This window comes from Lycium barbarum, chromosome 3 (genome assembly GCF_019175385.1).
Source record: "Lycium barbarum isolate Lr01 chromosome 3, ASM1917538v2, whole genome shotgun sequence".
In the NCBI taxonomy this organism is placed as follows: Eukaryota; Viridiplantae; Streptophyta; class Magnoliopsida; order Solanales; family Solanaceae; genus Lycium; species Lycium barbarum.
Genome location: NC_083339.1, coordinates 131028663 through 131047223, shown reverse-complemented (window position 1 = coordinate 131047223; position 18561 = coordinate 131028663). Strand labels below are relative to the sequence as shown.

At 33.5% G+C, this 18561-nt stretch overlaps 2 protein-coding genes across 2 annotated transcripts; one reads left to right on the top strand and one right to left on the bottom strand.

Annotated features, from left to right (window-relative positions):
* The first annotated feature begins 263 nt into the window (after window positions 1-263).
* Window positions 264-4172, top strand: LOC132632558 (protein SIEVE ELEMENT OCCLUSION B-like). The gene is made up of 7 exons (XM_060348541.1): window positions 264-552; window positions 670-789; window positions 1337-1785; window positions 1889-2001; window positions 2236-2378; window positions 2476-2961; window positions 3320-4172. Exons 1-7 carry the CDS (start codon window positions 340-342, stop codon window positions 3935-3937), a joined length of 2142 nt encoding a protein of 713 aa, XP_060204524.1. The 5' UTR covers window positions 264-339; the 3' UTR covers window positions 3938-4172.
* A 4236-nt stretch (window positions 4173-8408) lies between these two features.
* On the bottom strand, window positions 8409-18096 carry LOC132634183 (protease Do-like 10, mitochondrial). Its single transcript, XM_060350476.1, has 8 exons — window positions 17265-18096; window positions 13580-13825; window positions 12310-12505; window positions 10808-11064; window positions 10142-10269; window positions 9460-9672; window positions 9110-9160; window positions 8409-8996 (listed from the first exon to the last, which is right to left on the bottom strand). Exons 1-8 carry the CDS (start codon window positions 17668-17670, stop codon window positions 8745-8747), a joined length of 1749 nt encoding a protein of 582 aa, XP_060206459.1. The 5' UTR covers window positions 17671-18096; the 3' UTR covers window positions 8409-8744.
* Window positions 18097-18561: the final 465 nt, after the last annotated feature.

Here is an 18561-nt window from a genome sequence, read left to right as displayed (position 1 = left end):
TCAAATCTAAGAGTTGTCGACTTGTAACAATCAAGATCAAAAAATTATTCCATGCTTTAACCCTGTAAAGGGATATGTAAGGGACCACCATGCAACAAGGCTAATAATTACTTATCCAATTGGGTAGTTGCTTTAGCATATTACACCTTCTTGCAAGCAAGGTACTTGATTCAATTTGTTTTCCACAATCCCTGGACCCTCAATTTATTCCCATCTTTAATTCTCCTCACTATATATACCTTGCATGCATGGTTCACTAACATCATCATCGAATCAAAGGCAGTGTATAATTTAATTAGCCTATCCTTTTCTTCTTCAATTAAAAACCCAAACTAGAAAATGACTAGTCGTGCTTTGGTGCCTGCACCACCTCGTATGAGGCCTCCTCATCCGCGCCCAGTTTTCTCAATGTCGGATGATCATGCTATGTCAAAGAAAATTCTTGATACTCATAATCCTGATGGTCGCGACGTTGATGTTAAACTCATCCTCGATATTGCTGAGGAGATTTTTCAACATTCCTATTCTGCTGGCATTGATGGTGTCCTACATGTAATATTCTAAACACATTTCTTGTCAATAGAACAAAGTTTTGCTTGTTCTATTTGGTTTATAGATTCTACGTATGTAGCAGTACTAACTTTTGTGTGCAATGCAATATGTTTCCAGGGCACTCCTGACCATCATGAAGCCAATAGTGAAGCATTGAAGTTAGAAGAAAAGGCATCACTTGCCTTTGAGGGCATCCTCGAAGGATTGGCTTATGTCCTACACAGAGTCTCTTGCGAGGTTAATACAATCTACTGCTTAGTAGTCTCTCAAGATTAATATGACATACTTTCTGTTTTTAGTTTGTTCCATAAAGATTGTCATGCTTCCTTATTTAGAAATAATTTAACTTTAAACTTTTTATTTAATCCTTAAAGAGATGATTTATAGCCACATAAATATCTATGCTTGGTTTAGAACAAGAAATTTCAAAAGTTTTTTGTTCTTTCTTAAACTCTGTGTTTAGTTAAACATCACTACATAAATTGGAATAAAAGGTGTAGTATTTTTTATTTTATTTTTATCTTTATTATCTCTAGGTTTAAACTATATGCACTGACAGTAAAACAATATTAACACAATCAGGTCACTTTTAAGTCGATGCAAATAAATCTCTATGATAAGTATCAACTGATTACTTGATGAAAATTGTTTTAAACTTATATGCCTAGGTCAAATTAGGCTCTAGACTAAAAAGATAAGATATACTTTCTGTTTGGCATATATGACTTAAATCCTTCTTCTTGTACGGCTATAACACGTTCGCCTTTCAAAAATGTAATTGCAGTTGACATGCAAGTGCTCTGGTGGAGGTGATAGCCATCCAACAACAATGTCAATCTTAGCTATGCTCTCTGGCTACCAATGGGACGCAAAACTAGTGCTATCCTTAGCAGCATTTGCCATTACCTATGGTGAATTCTGGCTTGTAGCTCAGATGTTTGCTACTCATCCTTTGGCCAAATCTGTAGCCCTCTTGAAACAGCTACCAGACATCATGGAACACCATGGTAGCCTCAGGTCCCGATTTGACGCCATCAACGAACTCATCAAGGCCATTTTGGAAGTAACCAAATGCATCATCGAATTCAAGAAGCTTCCTTCTCAGTACATCTCTGAAGATCAACCACCTTTGTCTGTCGCGATTACTCACATTCCTACTGCTGTTTATTGGACCATTAAAAGTATTGTTGCTTGTGCTTCTCAACTTACTAGCTTTCTTGGAATGAGCTATGAGTAAGCCTATGTTTTAAACAAAATTAGTCTTTTTTTGTCTAATAATTTGGTCAGATTGGAAGTAGAATTGACAATACATGCAAACAATTAATTGATGTTGTAGGCTGATAGCAGCTACCACAGCAGACACATGGGAAATGTCAAGCTCAACACACAAGCTGAGAAGCATAAGCGATCACCTCAGAGCTGAATTAGACCGTTGCTATCAGCATATTCGTAAGTAATTTTAACTTAAACGGAGAGGAAAAAAGGGATCTAGAAAGCATAAAGAATCATAAATATTGGAATTTGATCATAAAGAGCCATAAATCCTTTACCATGAACCAAGAAACCTTCATGAATCAACAAAATCATGATTTATAGTATTAGAATTTAGGCTAGTTATTGGATTTTCAGATTTGAGACATGGAATTTTCTAAAGGGCTTGTATTTATATCAATTTTCATGCAGAGGAAAAGATGCACGTTGAGTACTATCAGATGCTGGTGCACCTCTTCGAGACAACACAATTCGACAACATGAAGATTAACAGGGCCATGATTTACATCAAGGATGATTTACTTCCACTTGAAATAGGAACCACTAACACGAGGGTACGTTCAAATACTATACGTCTTTTATCCTTAAAGAAAGACTATGATCTTATCGATATCCCTTTAAACTTATTTTTCTGTTGGAAAACAATTTCAGACGAGTATTGAAGTGCTGAGAAGAAAGACTGTTCTGCTTCTGCTGTCAGATCTTGACGCAACCCCTGACGAGATATTAGTGTTGTCCCAATTTTACAATGATTCGAGGGCAAGGCAAGAATTTCAATACGAAATAGTGTGGATTCCGATTGTGGATCGATCTAAGGAATGGAGTGAAGAGCATGAACTTAAATTTAAGAAGCTACAAGCACTTATGCCGTGGTACACGTTGCATCATCCTTCCTTGTTAGAGCCAGCAATCGTCAAGTTCGTCAAAGAAAAATGGCATTTCTCCAAGAGAATGATGCTTGTAACATTGGATCCCCAACAGGGCAAAGTTGCCTGTCCAAATGCTATTCACATGGCTTGGATTTGGGGAAATTTGGCCTATCCCTTTACTATTTCCAAACAGGAAGCTCTGTGGAGTGTGGAATCTTGGAGACTTGAGCTCATCGTCGATGGCATTGATCAGAATTTAATCGAATGGGTAAAATCTTATGCCAAGATCCCCTGCTTTTTGTTTTCTTCTTAGACTGATATGCAAGTACAAGTGGCGAAACTAGAAATTTCGCTAAGGGTATTCAAGGTTTTGATATACTATATATTTATAAAAGGACTTCTTTTCATTTTTGGCCGACCGGTCGCAATTAATTATGGGCGCTATCCAAAATATACAACACCTATACACTAACTATGTATACTATATGTATATTGTATGTATATTTTTCATTTGTGACCTATATACTCAGTATATTCTGATGAAGGGTGTTCAACTGGTCACCCTTCACACTATGTGGCTACGCCACTGCCAAGAACTAATTCTTTACAATCTTGGTTTTAATCAGATGACGAGTGGTAAGTATATCTGTTTATATGGAGGAGAAGACATCGAATGGATCCGTAATTTCACAAAATCGGCACGAAGCGTGGCACAGAGAGCTGGGATCAACCTACAAATGATCTATGTAGGAAAAGGCAACAACAAGGAGAGAGTTAGAAAGATCAGCGAAATGATAACCAAGGAAAATCTGAGCTATTGCTTGATGGACTTAACATCAGTTTGGTACTTCTGGACAAGAATTGAGAGTATGTTCTACTCTAAAATGCAGCTGGGGAAAACCATCCAAGAGGATAAAATTATGCAAGAAGTGTCGACAATGCTGAGCTTCGACGGAAGTGATCAAGGGTGGGCCCTTATAAGCAGAGGATCGTTCGAGATGGCACGAGCCAAAAGCAATGTCATCACCCAGACATTGAATGAGTACCCTGATTGGGAAGAAGATGCTAGAGAAAAAGGATTTGTGCCTGCACTTATTGATTATTTCATGAAATTGCACACTCCTCAGCATTGCAATCGCCTAATTCTTCCGGGACTTGATGGTGATATTCCTGAAATGATAGTGTGTGCTGAATGCGGAAGGCCTATGGAGAGGTTCTTCATGTACCGTTGCTGCAATGACTGAGGGGTTGTTTCTGTGCAATCTATTGCTTGATATAATGTGCGGTTCTAGTTTATATGTTTTTGTTGTCCAAAATAATAGGTGGTCTTTGGTACCACTTTTTCCTTTTACTGTGCAAGTCATATGTTGTTATGTAATTGTCTGGCTATCGAAGGATGTCTTTGATCAGCTTCAGACTACTATTGAGTGTGAAATAATTTATAGGTAATGAAATCGAGGCACGTCTTTTTTTTTGTTATTTTGTGGTCTTTTTTTTTTTTTTTTTTTTCCAACTTCAATTGAAGAGTCTTTTTCTGATGGGGTTTTCATAGTCATACTCATACCTGCTGGGATTCTATTAGATAATCACACTAAAATAAAATGCTTCATTAATATGATGATAAAAGATTGGATATTCTTTGATACATATACAGGGCCAAGGAGAAATCACCCTGATTTTTCTTGACATGAAGTGATCATGTAATTAGATGATTAGGATGTAGGACTCATATATTTGAGTTATGATTACCAATTGATTCGAGAAGTATAAATTTAGACTTTCTTATATTTGTAAACTTATAAAATGATATATTCACCCCCTTCAATTTCAGAAGTTAATTTGTCGTACATTCCCAGAAATCAACAGTTGAAGAAAGATTATTTTCGTTCAGTAGAATGAAAAACCATAAAATGAAAAGATATTTAAATATTGAACAATGACAACAATAACTATGTCTCTTTTACAAAATAAGAAATAAAAGATAAAGGACTGCGTCGCGTCAAAACTAAGGTGTAGATATAGATTCAAATAGCCTTGTTCCCGTTTTCCCAAGCCTACACAACATGGCATTTATGGCTTAAAATATAAACACAGAAAGATGCAACATTCGAATTGATACTGCAGTTAATTAGTAATTTTTCTAATTAAATCTTGAGTAAAGAGTCAAATTTGCCCCTAAATTATGCGAAATGGAACAGATTTGCCTCTGTTAATAATTGGGTATGCCTTCATAGTTACTAGTTGGGATCAAATTTACTCCTGAACTATACGAAATGGAACAAATTTGCCAATCAATCAAACGAGAGAGTTCTTTCTTTTGCCATATTTCCATAATCTCTTTCCTTTTCCGTCCATCTTTACTAAAGAAGTGTAATTGTTAACATCCAGCGTTGATCTTGGTCAAGTCCGTGGCGTGTGTCACGGGGCATGGCTGGAAAAGATGAAGAGGGGGAAAAAAAAAAAAAAAAAGAACAAAAGAGTTTGCCTTTTCAGCCAAATAAACATGAATGACAAAACCCATTCTCCAACTATACAAGCTTCTTTTAAAGCATACGGCTTTATGAATTTAGATTATATCTATCCAGATGAATCTTATATATATATATATATATATTGTAGAATGAAGCACCAAATGGTCGGATATATATGAGAAACTTTTTTCGCTCCGCTTAACCTCATTCCCCTCTACGTGTATTTTAGTAATTTGAAGCCCGTGTGACTATTTATCTCCATTACATATTGAGCAAATTTAGAATTTTCTATTGCTAATTTGCCAATTTAAGGAAAATTGAAAGAAAAAATATAGATCTAAGTTTACTAATTTGTGTAGATATTTTAACCAACAGTTTGTTGGTCCTAGCCAAAACTTTAGAATAATGAAAATAATAATGTGACTTAATCCTCCAATTTTGTCAAGCATTGAATTGTTAGTATTAAGAATTAATACATCGAAACTCGCTTAAATTTGTCAACATGTTTCATTTAGACATTCAAATCCCTATTTGTTCAAATTGAGTATCTTAACGCATAATAATTTATTCCTATTAGACACTTCAAACTTAAATTTTGACAATCTTTCTGCACGTATTCTCAAATATTCATTACATAGGTAAATTTTAATTGCATGCATTACCCTCATCAACCTCAATTGGACATGCTCGATGAATCAGGCCTAGTATTGTTTATGATAACATTATTTTTGAACAACTATAAAGCACTATGAATCTAATGTTAATAATAATAATAATTCATGAGGATGAGCCATTATGCATTATTGTCCTAAAGGTTATTACTTCCAATTTCTTGCTCATAAGCTGAAATTATAATTTTATAAGGATGAGTTATTATACGTCGTTATGCTGAAGAGCTTACTTTTCATTTTTTCTGCTCAGTAGTAGAATTTATAACGGAGGAGAGACTGTAACTCATTTTGAAAAAAACTAAGCCTGTAATTTATCTTAATGATAATAAAAAAGAATGTTAGCATGATACAATGATTATTTTTCAGTTCTTTGCTCATGATAAAATGATGCATAATTCAAAGTATTATTTAAGTAACTATAATGAAAAATACTACATTTAATTTCATATCATGAGCGTATTTTTAGACTATCCTATCTACATTTCGTTTTAAATTCTTTTACTGAAGTTTTTTTATTTACGATTTATAGTTATATATCAAATTATTTAGAATAAATAATTGCAGGAACCAAATAGTTAAAAAGAATATCACAGTATTATATTTGGTTATGCACAAAAAGCTTGGGAAGACTTAAAATTTGTCAATATAATATTACATGGAATTCATTAATATTTTAATTAGAGACAATTTACGTAAAAAGAACTCCTTTCCCTTTCTTATTTGAGACAAAATAATATCAATATTAAGAATTATAAACTAATTTGAAAAATAATGCAAGCAATCTATTATAACAGATGAAAAATTGATTTGATTATTTTTAAAATGTAAAGATATTATATTGTTAGTGTTATAAATTAGACCCAAAGTAATACTTGTTTATCAAATTTTAATTTGGTAAGTTTGAAAAATAAATTAAAATTTTATTATATCATAATACATATTCTATTTAAAGTTATAGCTAATCCTTCCTTTCAATTCAAGTATCTTATTTTTATCTTTAGTGTGCCATTCTTATTGGGTTCTTTAATTCAAATTTTACATTGCATGTTTAACACCATAAAATTCGAAGAGAGTTTAGGTATATTACATAATCCTTAATTTAATATTATAAGATTTGAAAAAAATCTTATTTTTTAAAATTCCGTATCTAATTAAATGGAAATCCTTAAATTGAAACGGAGAATACTATTTTTCTATTTTAATGAACCTATTACTACCTCCTGATAAAAAAAAAAAAAAAGTCTATTTAGCCATTTGCACACCCCTTAAGAAACTACTCACTCAAAAAAAAAATGTAAATTAACTAACTATTCCTAATTAAATAAACATTGTGATTTGGCCACATAACACTTAATAGGGCAAATTTAAAAAGATAAGGTTAATTGTTTCTTGATTTAATAAGTGAATACTTTTTTTATCCAAAAAAAGAGCTAAATGGACATTTTTTTTTATCCGGAGGAAATAGTTTGCTTTAATTGAAAGTAGCAAAATAAAACCATTAATAAGATTACAGCAGATGTCATGCTAGTTTTTTTTTTTTTTTTTCCTTAAAGTGAGAAAGAAAAAGAAATTGAATGGTTTGCATTCTTGAATTCTAGGGGCCATGTTTAGGCACCCACTTTTCAAAAATGGCACAGACTATTTGCTCCAACCGCCATCATACACACACATGGCAATGTGTACTTGTTGGAGGCACGTGGACCGAATGAAATGACAGAAAACCTTGGTCGTTTACCCTCACTTTTCACTTTATTTGCGAAAATGCCATGATTGACGACGAAGCAAAGGTAAACTCATGCTATATAGTAGAAATTTTATAGGAACTGGACGATCCTATTTGATCAAATACTCAAATACCTAGCGACAAACTCCTATTCTTTGCCAACGATCCGCTAAGGTATCGATAAAGTAACATGTTTAATATAATTTTAAATTTTAATTCTTAAATCCTAAAATAGAATATATAAAATGGTATACAGAATTTAATGTCCAACTATTTTCCGCAAAATAAAATACTTGTTTCTTTTATTTTCTTTTCCTTGTTTCCTTTAAGATTGTGTTAAATTATATACACAAATATTATAAAGCTTTTAAACTTGTAGTATCTTTAATCACTTATCCTCTTTCCATGGTAAGAAATCATGCTTACTATAAGAAGTTATTTGTGATTAGTTTCAAAAAGGATTACCTCACATGTGTTACATGAGTGAAGATTGTCAGACCTTTAGTTTTGATATTCGAGGATTCGTCCACACTTGGGGAACTCTCAAAGTATTTTAATCTCATGTTTACGATGAAAAGTTAGTTGCGATTAGTTTGTAAAAGGATTACCTCACATGTGTTACATGAGTGAAGATTGTTAAACCTTTATTTTTGACATACGAGGATTCGTCCACACTTGGAGAACACTCAAAGTATTTAATCTCATTAATTCACATGGCTCTAGCTAGACATCTTTTCTTAAAAAGCTTCTAATTAAATTCTAACAGGGCATGTCACCCACCCAATAAAAAACATAAAGTTATCGACCAAATTCAGCTTGTTTGTGGTGCCATCAACATTTTCTTCTTTAAATATTCATATAGTGCTGCTTCCTTTAACATAAAAAAGCATGCAATTCGAGTAAATTTCTACAAAAATATTGGTAACTTTAATTTAACACATCCAATTACTCGTCTCTTATATCATTCTGATCATACATTGACGTTTTTCTGAACAAAAATAAAATAAAATTGGAGCTGGTAATTCTTCTTGGATTTGTAATATTTATATGAAGATGCCAGGAAAATTATATATAAGCAACTTTTATCCACTTAAAAAGTTTGAATTGGTCGAGCACAAGTCTAAGTCATACATCTAATCTACGTAGAGGTTTGGACCAACATGATTTGTTAAGCAATCACCAAAAATTAGGTTGAGCAAGCCACCTGAAGTTCTGCATCTTGATCATCAGTAAGGTCGCTAGACATGCCATGAGGTATTCTATGGCATTTCAATATACGCGATGTGGCTATTCTTGCCAATTCATAATCCAAAACAATCACCCGCTCACCATGCAAATCACCATCCAAATCAAATCTCACATTCTTTTTGTTACCATCTTCCACAAGCTGACGTAAATGTTTCAGATTCAAAACTTCTTCACCATTAACCTTCTTCACCTGTTCAAAAAGGTCCAAAATGCACAAAAACAAAGAGGAAATGATTAAAAGGCGCCATTATGCTGTCTTTTTTTAAGAAGAGAACAAAGTAATAGAAGCAACGAGCACTTTACCTGTAACTCGGCAAGGCGCTCATAACCAGCATTAATATCATCCATCAAGACCTAGTTAATGCAAAAGGTCAAGTTAGCAGCATATAGTATGTCGATCTGTGAGTACAATCTTAAAGGAACAGAGAGCTGCGTCTCTATACAAGGTAAGGTTATTATGTTGCAAAGCAAAATTTAAGGAAAGCACCAAAAACAGAGATCGTCTGTCTGTATAAGGCTAGGTTATTATGTATCTAGCATGTGAAATTATGGCGGAACTTCATGGCTTCTTTTTCTTTTCTATTTTTCTATTTTAATAAGAGATATATTATTTAAGTAATCCATTTGACAGAAGGATAAGTAACTCTAGATACCTGTGAAAGAATGATGAATTGTTCGCCAGGTTTCTTAGGTAGTTCCCGACGTGCTCGGTCACACAACCGACTCCGACGGGCTGAGGTATCATACCAGTCTTCTCCATAATACTCGTGAAGGAATGGTTGAGTTAATGGCATAAAGACAAGACCAGCAAAAATGAAATAACTAGGAAGCTTGTCAAATTGATGAGCTGGAACAAGTGGTTGCAACTGCATAATATTTAGTTGTTAGACACAGTAGAGTGTTGAGAAAAAAAAAGATACAATAGAGCGTCATGCAATACAAAAGAAACCTTTAAATTTACAATCATACAAGTTCAAAAATGGTCATTCACCTTTACCTATTTTTTCTATTTTTGTAAGAGATCAGATTGTTTAGTTTTCCAGCTGACAAAAGGATACTGGATGTGTAAGTAATTCTAGATACTCTATTAACGGATAAGAATGATGAATTGCTGAACTTCCACATTATAGCTTGTGAAAATGAAGAGTTTACTTCCACTAGAGCATTGTGTCATTAATTTATTAACCACAGTTCTCTTAATTATAGATGCAGTAATCAGTATCTATTTGTTTGATTACATGCACGCAGGATATGATCAGAAGTTTGAAAAACCACTGGGAGATATCACATTTGAAAACAGCAATTAATATTGAAGGTTAAATAAAAGTGACTTACAGGATGAAGCGTGATCGTGAAGTCATGCACTTCACCATTCGTCAAGACTCTTAGTTCAGCAGTTTCATTTGGTTTCTTCATAGATACCAGATGGTCAAATGTGATTCTCTCTCTGTTTCGGAAAGGAACTGCAGATCATAAGCAATATCAGAACTTCAGGTGATGGAAAATAAGGTTGCTAATTTAGACAAACATGGAAGTCAAAATGCAGTAGGGAAAGCTTTTCTAACACAAATACAGTTAACCCAGCCTTTACAATTCTTATATCCTGGACATCACTTATGCAGTTCTGGTATAATTACCAGCTATTCGCATGCAAGAGAAAACTCAGAATGGAAAGACCCTAGACTATAGGCTTTTCCATCTTCCAAAGAGAAGATGGTCGCTTTTTAGTTGATGCTATCCTGTCTAAAAGAGCTTCAATAGCGAGAACTGCATCCATATTTCATCCAAATCCATCATTTTACTTTACCTCAAGAAACATTTAAAGAAAGTAAAAAGCATGTACTATAGAATGTAAGAAAAAGAAAGAACTCTCCAGTCTGGTAACTTACAATAACTGTGAAGAAGAAGACAGCTCTGCAGCGTGGAGATTTGGACTAGTTTAACTATTGCACATAAGAATCACAACAAAGAGAGGAGCAAGAGCAATCAGAGAAAGTGTACCTGTTCTATCATTTGCTATGGGTACACCATCAAATGCGAGGATTATATCGTCTTTCTTCAATACTCTAGAAGCATCAGAAAGTGGGTTGATTTGGCTAACAAGCACACCTGTCAATGACTGCATTTGGAAGTATTCTCGAATTTGTGCATTTTCAGTACGTTGGCATGCCAAGCCCAGAGAGCAAAACCCAACATATTCACCATGTTCTTCTACGCCAGCTATAAAATGCTTTATCACGGGAACAGAAATTATGTAGCTGCAAAATCCAACCAGAATAGAACTTGTAAGGTCAACCTAGAACACTGCACTGTTTTTTTCTCCAAAGTAGATTTTTTAATCAAGAGGAACCAGTTTAGGTTTGATTGGTTGCAGCACGAGAGCTACTAAGTGTTCCCATAGCTAAATAAATGTGACTAAAACTATTAAATGTCATCAAGCCAATATCGTTATCAACTGCATGTCAAAATTAAAGATTTCAGGCATTCCCTCATCTGTCATACTCTGTACCTTTGGGGTTAAAAAAAAAATATTATGAAGCCAGAGCCAAGGGGCTACAAGTCAAGCTTTGAATTTGTAAATGCATGAACAAGGACACATATTTCAGAAAACAAAAGGAACTTCCAGAATGAATTGCATTGTGTAGGAAGAATGATTATTTTCCCAATTAAAGAAATGGTTCAGAAGATGAAGAATAGAATGATAGAGAAACTAATACAAATGAATGAGAAACTAAGAATAGAATGATAGAGAAACTAGGACAAACGGATGAGAAAACTAAGAATAGAATGATAGAGAAACTATGATAAATGGATGAGAAAGATGAAAAACGAGAAGAGAAGATTTGCAGGAGAATACATGGTAAGGAAGAACAACATGCACCCAGATTCAGTTAAAGGAAAGAAAAGTCAGAAGTCAGAACCCAGTTGGGTTTATTTGCAGCTTCCTCTTTTCTTCCATAGGAGGGCAGCGGGGAGGGGAGGAGCCAAAGGTTGTCCCACTTTTTTCTTCGATAATGTACAAATGATGTATAACAAGCCATTTCCCATATGAAAAAAATGTATAACGAGCCATTTGTTTTGACAAATTGTTGTCGGGAAATTGACATAAATAGCCATCATCCAAGAAAATAGATGACAAATGTACAATATATATGTCTATTGGCTAGTGGATGTAAATATTTTTGGCTGACCGGCCAAATGTGTACCTTCCCCATTGTAATTGCACATTATAAAAAAATTGCAACTACAACGAGAAAGGACAAAGCATGATTGCACATAGGAACTGAGTGTAATTTTAACTAAAAGAAGAGTTACTTTGATAAGGAAAAAACAAATATAAGAAGTTACTTTGATTTGTGACAATGCGACTGGATATTAGCGTATATACCCCATTAATATTTAACTGAATAACATATGATAGACCACGCAATAAATGAGGCAGCGGAACTAGATCTTTATAGTAGTTATGGAGACACAAAGTCACAAAGAAAATTCTAATTTACCCGATATTCTCTGCACCCAAAAGGTTTTGGAAAGCAACTCCAGCAACTTTGTCACCCATGATTACTGGTCCTCCACTATTTCCTGGATTTATAGCCGCATCAATTTGTATTGCCAATAGCTTACTAGCACCATGTATATATTGTGTAAGTTCAACCCTGGAGACAACACCTTTTGTAACAGATATATTGTCTCCCCCTATAAAATAGCGCAAGTCCATAATTTTATTTATTAGGGAACTTGTCGGGTGCGGCTATTTATGGCATACAATTAAGTAAAGAAAGAAAAAGAAAACATAGTACTGTGAATGAAATAAAAATATACTACACGTCAACTAAAGATTTAGAAGGTTATATGCTCTTGAAGACGAGAATCTAGTATATGCAAGCTACAAAGAATCAGAGGATTGCACCTAGTTGACACCAAGCAAAAATACATCATGAAAGTTCTACTTCGTTCGCTGGTCATATGAGCTGTCGAAAAGGATTCAGAATCCGAAATATTGGTGCACTGTTTAAAATTAGAACTTATTTGAAAAGAAAATGACTTTTCATATTGTTACTCAAGACTCTACTCTATAAGTAGTTTATATATTAATCCCTAGCCACTTCCTCCAAATCATTACGTTTCCTCATTTACTCCTTTGACAATACGAGATCAAGGGGAGCCATCAGGTGTTGCTCCATTGCAGGTTATACAAGACAGAACACTACAAATTGTAACTTTCTGCCTACCATAGACATGGATGCAACCTTTGTGATGTAAAGTCATTTCTTGAGTATAGTAAACATCTCTTAACTAGAAAGATTGTTATTCCCCACAGCGAAAGATGTCCTATGTTTTATAGGAATTTGGAAAATGGAAAGAAATCGTTAATGAATTGGAACAAAACTAAGGTAAAGGGAGCCAATAAGAGAAGTCACACACATTTATTTAAACTTCATAAAATAATGAGTAGTAAAGTGAAATATAATTAGTTTGGATTGAGGTGTAGCTGATTAATTGATATTGTCAGGAAACATAAACAAAAAGAGCTCGTCTATGAATTGCGATTCATCTGCCGTTGTATAATAAGACATAAAAAATAGATGCTAATTTCATATTAACTCAACACATTATCAATAGCACAGCTTTTTGAAGAGGTATAACATCCCATTGCTAAACCAGACACTGTACACACAAACAATGGAAAAACAAAAGGAGGCTTCAGATTTCGAATCAAGTAAAGGATTTACATTTCATGTTGAACCAGTTACAAGAATAAAAAATTACCTAGAGGATAACCAACAACGGACACAGCTTCTTGGAGAAATGGTACATCACCAAGCTCCAAAGAGTTCATGCCCTCCCAAAATTCTTCACTTTCTACCACTAAAATAGCCAAGTCACATTCATGACCAACAGCCTGAACTGTTGCTCTATACTTGGTCGGAGAACCATGCTTTCGTACAAGTACAAATGTATGATCAGCCACAACATGAGCATTTGTCAGGATTCTCTTTCCCCGAATAACAAAACCTATAACATTAAGAATGCAAAATCCAAAAGTAAGTTTTTTTAGTATGCCAGTACACAATGTGAGCTCTGTATTCTTTCTTTTTCTTCTAAAGGAAGTTACTATACATAGAGAGACGGAAGGGGAAATGGAGGAGGGGATTACAAGCAGAGGCAAATCTAGAATTTTAAGTTTATGGGTTCCCACTAAAATCAAATTGATATGCAGTTATAACTGGACAAAGAACGAGTACTGATATTCAATATTCCCTCTGGTTCCAAAAAAGTGTCCACTTAGCCATTTGCACACCCCTTAAGAAAATACAAACAATACCCTTACTTGAATAGATATTAGGATTTGGTCACTTAACACTTAATAAGGCAAATCTGAAAAAGTAAGGTTAATTCTTTATTGATTTGGTAAGTAGAAACTCTTTTTGAACCAAAAAATAAAGGCTATGTGGACATTCTTTCTAAACCGGAGGGAGTATATATTTAAAAAATAACGAACCACTTAAACACAATATATTGATATAAACATTACTATTACAAATTTACAATTGTATCCGATGACTTGTCATGTCTCGAAAACAATCAATTTCGCACCAAGCCTTTCAACTAGTTAGAGGGATTTTTTTTTTTTTTTAAATTATTAGTATTTGAATTCAACTCTCCTTTTGTCAAGACTGGAAAGAACAACTGAATTCAAAGGCTAAACATAACACATTGCATAGAGGGATTCATCAAGAGATGCTTCATAAGTCATGACAATAGGAAAAAGTAAAATAAATGGAAAAGGGCCAAATATATCCCTATACTATGAGAAAAGGGTCAAATATACCACATCATACACTTTGAGTCTAAATATACCCTGCTGTTATATTATTGGTTCAAATATATCCTCCTTCGTTAAGGTTGTCGAAGTGAACATCCAATCCTACGTGTCAATAACACTTCATGCCACCTCAGCGCCCCAAACCCATTTTGCCCCTCCCCTCTATTTATTCTTCCAACGCTAAAATTTCCTTCCCTCCATTATTATTGATAAATTTCAAAACATTTTTCAGACTGTTGTGGTACCAAACATGCCAATGCAAGTCCAAGAACTAAAAAGAAAATGCGAATTTTATGATATCATATTTATCGACTATGCCTCAATCAAACCACTTGGGTTTCAGCTATATCAATCCTTTCCCATTTCAGAGATGCTATCTTACTTTCCAAAATACCCAGAATCAAAGCACTAACTATCCAACTTAAAAATTGAAAGAAAGATCAGAACTTGGGCTCAAGCACCCACAATAAGCAGAACCTCAGAAACAGTGGAGCTGAGGTGATTGGATGTGTCCACCTTGAACAACCTTAATGGAAGAGAAGAAAAAAAGAACCTGGCAGTGGGTTAAAAGCGGACAGTAACTTGGAATTTGAAAGATCTCACTTTTTTTAAGTTTTAAAGTTGATTTGAAAAATTAGAATAATTAGGGTACAAGTAATATTTTGTTGCCTGCTCTCTTTTCTGTTGATTGTGTTATATTAAGGCGCCGTTTGAACATGATAAATCTGAAATTTTATCTGGACATACAATATGTAATGGAACTTTCATAAATACAAGATATATAAGAGTTAATTATATAATCTATAATTAATTTAGATATTACAAATTGTGCAAGTTAAAGTTAAAAACGAGGAGATTATTGCTATGAATAAAAATCTAAAAATAAGGAGATTCTTTATATTAGTGATAACATAATTAAATGCATATAAAAACACAATAAGTGTTGACCTAAAAAAAGCTTCAACACAATTCATGAATTTTCACACACCCCCCCCCCCCCCCCCCCCAAAAAAAAAAAAAGCCTAATTCATGAACAAGTAGTATATTATTTTAGTATCTACTATATATATTATTCTATCTATAAATCGTATATTCTTACTATATATGTTATTGTAGATTACAATTGGTTGACACATAGAGTAATATATTCATATTGTAATATTATATACTATATAATATAAAAACTTAGATATAATAATTTCTATTTTTATATGCATAGATATTTTGTTATTATCTTTTCCGTTAAATTTACCAATTTGAATATACCATATATTTTTTTTGGGTATATTTTCATGTATTTTTCTTAATATTAATAAAAATATATTCAAATAATTTCTTTTAGTCACAAAAAAATAATTGCATCAGTCATCAAGTGAAAATAAAAAAGAAGAAGAATAAAGAGGATGAAACAAAATAAAAAAATGTTTTTAAAACGGTAGATGGAATATAGGATTTGAAATTGATTTTGTTTTGTTTATTTGGAAAATTACATTATCTTTCATGCCTTTTTCATAGACCTTTTTAGGGGGGTAGGGGTGGGTGAGGGGGAGGTGGAGGGGAGGGGATGATTTTGAAAGAAAAAAAAAGTAAAAAGTGAATATGCATTAATGGTAGTAACTCGTCAAATTAAGTATTATTGATATTCTAGGAATGTAAAAAGTTGTATTTTTGTAATTAAAAAATTAAAATTTTGAATAAGTTGTATTTATGTAACTTTTTTAAAGTAGTTGTAATCTTTTTAATTATCATTTGTAAACGTTGTATTTGTGTGACTTTCCCCAATATGTATTCTTAAGTTGTATTTTTCTTCATAAATATGAAAAGCCAATAATTTATAAAAAATATTAAAAATTTCCCAATTCTTATACAATTTTACAAAATGGGGAGCTATGATGATGGTGCTTTTTATTCAAAAAAAAAAACTTACAAAAAGGGCAATCGTATTTCCTAAACAACGTATCGGAATATCCTAAGGCTCTACATTAACAAGTTACATATCCTTATCTTAAATTTATAAATAAATTTTAGCTATTATATGCAATTACAAACTTTTAAATACACATAATTTTATAAAAATTCACTTTATAACTAGTTATTCTTTAATATAATCCTTCCCCATAGTACGGAAAATTTTCACGTCCAACATGAGTCTTTTTACAATATTATAAAATAATAGGTTTTTTTGACAAAATATAAACTTATGGGTCATGTCTTATATTTAAAAAAAAATTGAAATCGTGATCTGGAATTTCAAATTCTACTTTTGGAGAATTTAGAATTTGAACAATCCCACGTCGACCGGCAGAAACGTGTGACAGATGGTTCCTGTTTGCCCCGGGACTAACCATTGATCTTGTTACAGAGTTCATCTACAAATTATCATAGCGTTTAATAGATTTTTCAATATTAAATTACTGGGTTCTTGAAACCCAGCTCGTTGTTGTTTATGTAAAAAAGTGAACAAGATAGTTGAGGTGTGTTTTGCTAATTAGTTGGTGATAGTTTAAATAGAAAGTTCTCACATCAGATAGTTCAGGTAAGAAAATTAAGAAAAAATACTTAAGCCGTGTCTTTAACTATTATCTCTTAAATTAAAAAAAAAAAAAAAAAAAAAAAAAGAGCGAATACCAGAGGCAGCAGTTTCACGCTGAGACTTGTTCTGCCAGGGAAGGAAGTAATTGGGACGGCTTGAAACAGTGAATATCTTAACTACAGAATCCATTGCTAGCTCTATCATTCTATCAGATAAGCTCCGGGCCACCGGTTCTAGTTCGGATAAAGCAACTGTACTTCCACTACAATGGTCGGGTCCAAGTGCAACACTATCATTTGTCATAGAAGTTGAGCTATTGTTGTTGCTCAAAGTGGAAAACAATGATGCAGAAGCTGAGGTATTCCCAAAAGTGAACGGGATGAATCTCTGGTGATGTCCAGAAAATATGATAGGGCATTGAAAGTGGAGCTGTTGTATGTTTAAGAGCTTTCTTGCTACACGGAGAGTTGAACCATTTCGTAACATCGTAACACAGTGCATGCTTCCTGTATTGCTCTTCCTAGTCCGTCTATGCTCTCAATTGTGATGTGTGTGCTCTCCTTTTTGTCGAAGGGAAAAAGTTGTCCTAAATATCCTGTGAGCTTTCCTAACATGCTATGTGCTAAAAATGTGCAGGCCGTGTCGATTAAAAAAAAAAAAAAGAAGAAGAAGAAAAAAAAAAAAAAAAGGGGGTTCAGCCGTCTATGAGTGTGTATTGTGAGAGTGAAAGATTCTTGTTTCCTTTGTATGTTAAGCCACTTCTTAATGCAGGAGTAAATTTTTGACAAAGTACCTCAATTAAAACACGGAAAAATTCCAAGAGAACTTTTATTGGAGGACAAAGTACTTTCATTAAAATTGAATTTTATGAATTGTTTATGTGTTAGGATTATGAAATTGGTTAGTTTTAAGTTGGTTGCTAACCTATCCCGATCCTCATCCTTTATTCGGGCTTGGGATCGACAATGTCAATTTGAACAGAATAATAACATGGTCGGTGATAGCCGATAGCAATTTGTTTTGGAGGGAGTATAATTTTTGTTCTCCTGCCAAACTTTAATTTAGTAGTAGATAATGAAATATTGGGTATGACCAAATAAGGGTTGTCCAAGTATTGAACTCAACAGGGCCTGCAACAAACAAACTGATGCCAAATGTACAAAACTAATCTTAACAAGTAGTATTTCCTCTTCTTATCATTCTCTATTTGGAACATTTCCTTGTACAATCAGCCGGCGCAAAACTCCACCATTTAGTAATTCTAGTACGAATATTTTACTGTTGGAATTGTCTTTCAAGATCACAATAAGAAACAAGCAACAAACACTATCGCGCCGACGGGAAACCGACCCTATACTGTTATATCCCGTATTTTTGAACGTCGGATTAATT

What these genes read in the sequence shown, in the direction of transcription:
- LOC132632558 (XM_060348541.1), top strand. Translation starts at nt 340, where the DNA reads ATGACTAGTCGTGCTTTGGTGCCTGCACCACCTCGTATGAGGCCTCCT. An exon ending in TACACAGAGTCTCTTGCGAG is followed by an intron (nt 790 to 1,336) that starts GTTAATACAATC and finishes ATGTAATTGCAG; the next exon opens with TTGACATGCAAGTGCTCTGG. An exon ending in TAGGAACCACTAACACGAGG is followed by an intron (nt 2,379 to 2,475) that starts GTACGTTCAAAT and finishes AAACAATTTCAG; the next exon opens with ACGAGTATTGAAGTGCTGAG.
- LOC132634183 (XM_060350476.1), bottom strand. Translation starts at nt 17,670, where the DNA reads ATGCACTGTGTTACGATGTTACGAAATGGTTCAACTCTCCGTGTAGCA. An exon ending in CGTTGTTGGTTATCCTCTAG is followed by an intron (nt 12,506 to 13,579) that starts GTAATTTTTTAT and finishes GCTATTTTATAG; the next exon opens with GGGGAGACAATATATCTGTT. An exon ending in AGCGCCTTGCCGAGTTACAG is followed by an intron (nt 8,997 to 9,109) that starts GTAAAGTGCTCG and finishes CTTTTTGAACAG; the next exon opens with GTGAAGAAGGTTAATGGTGA.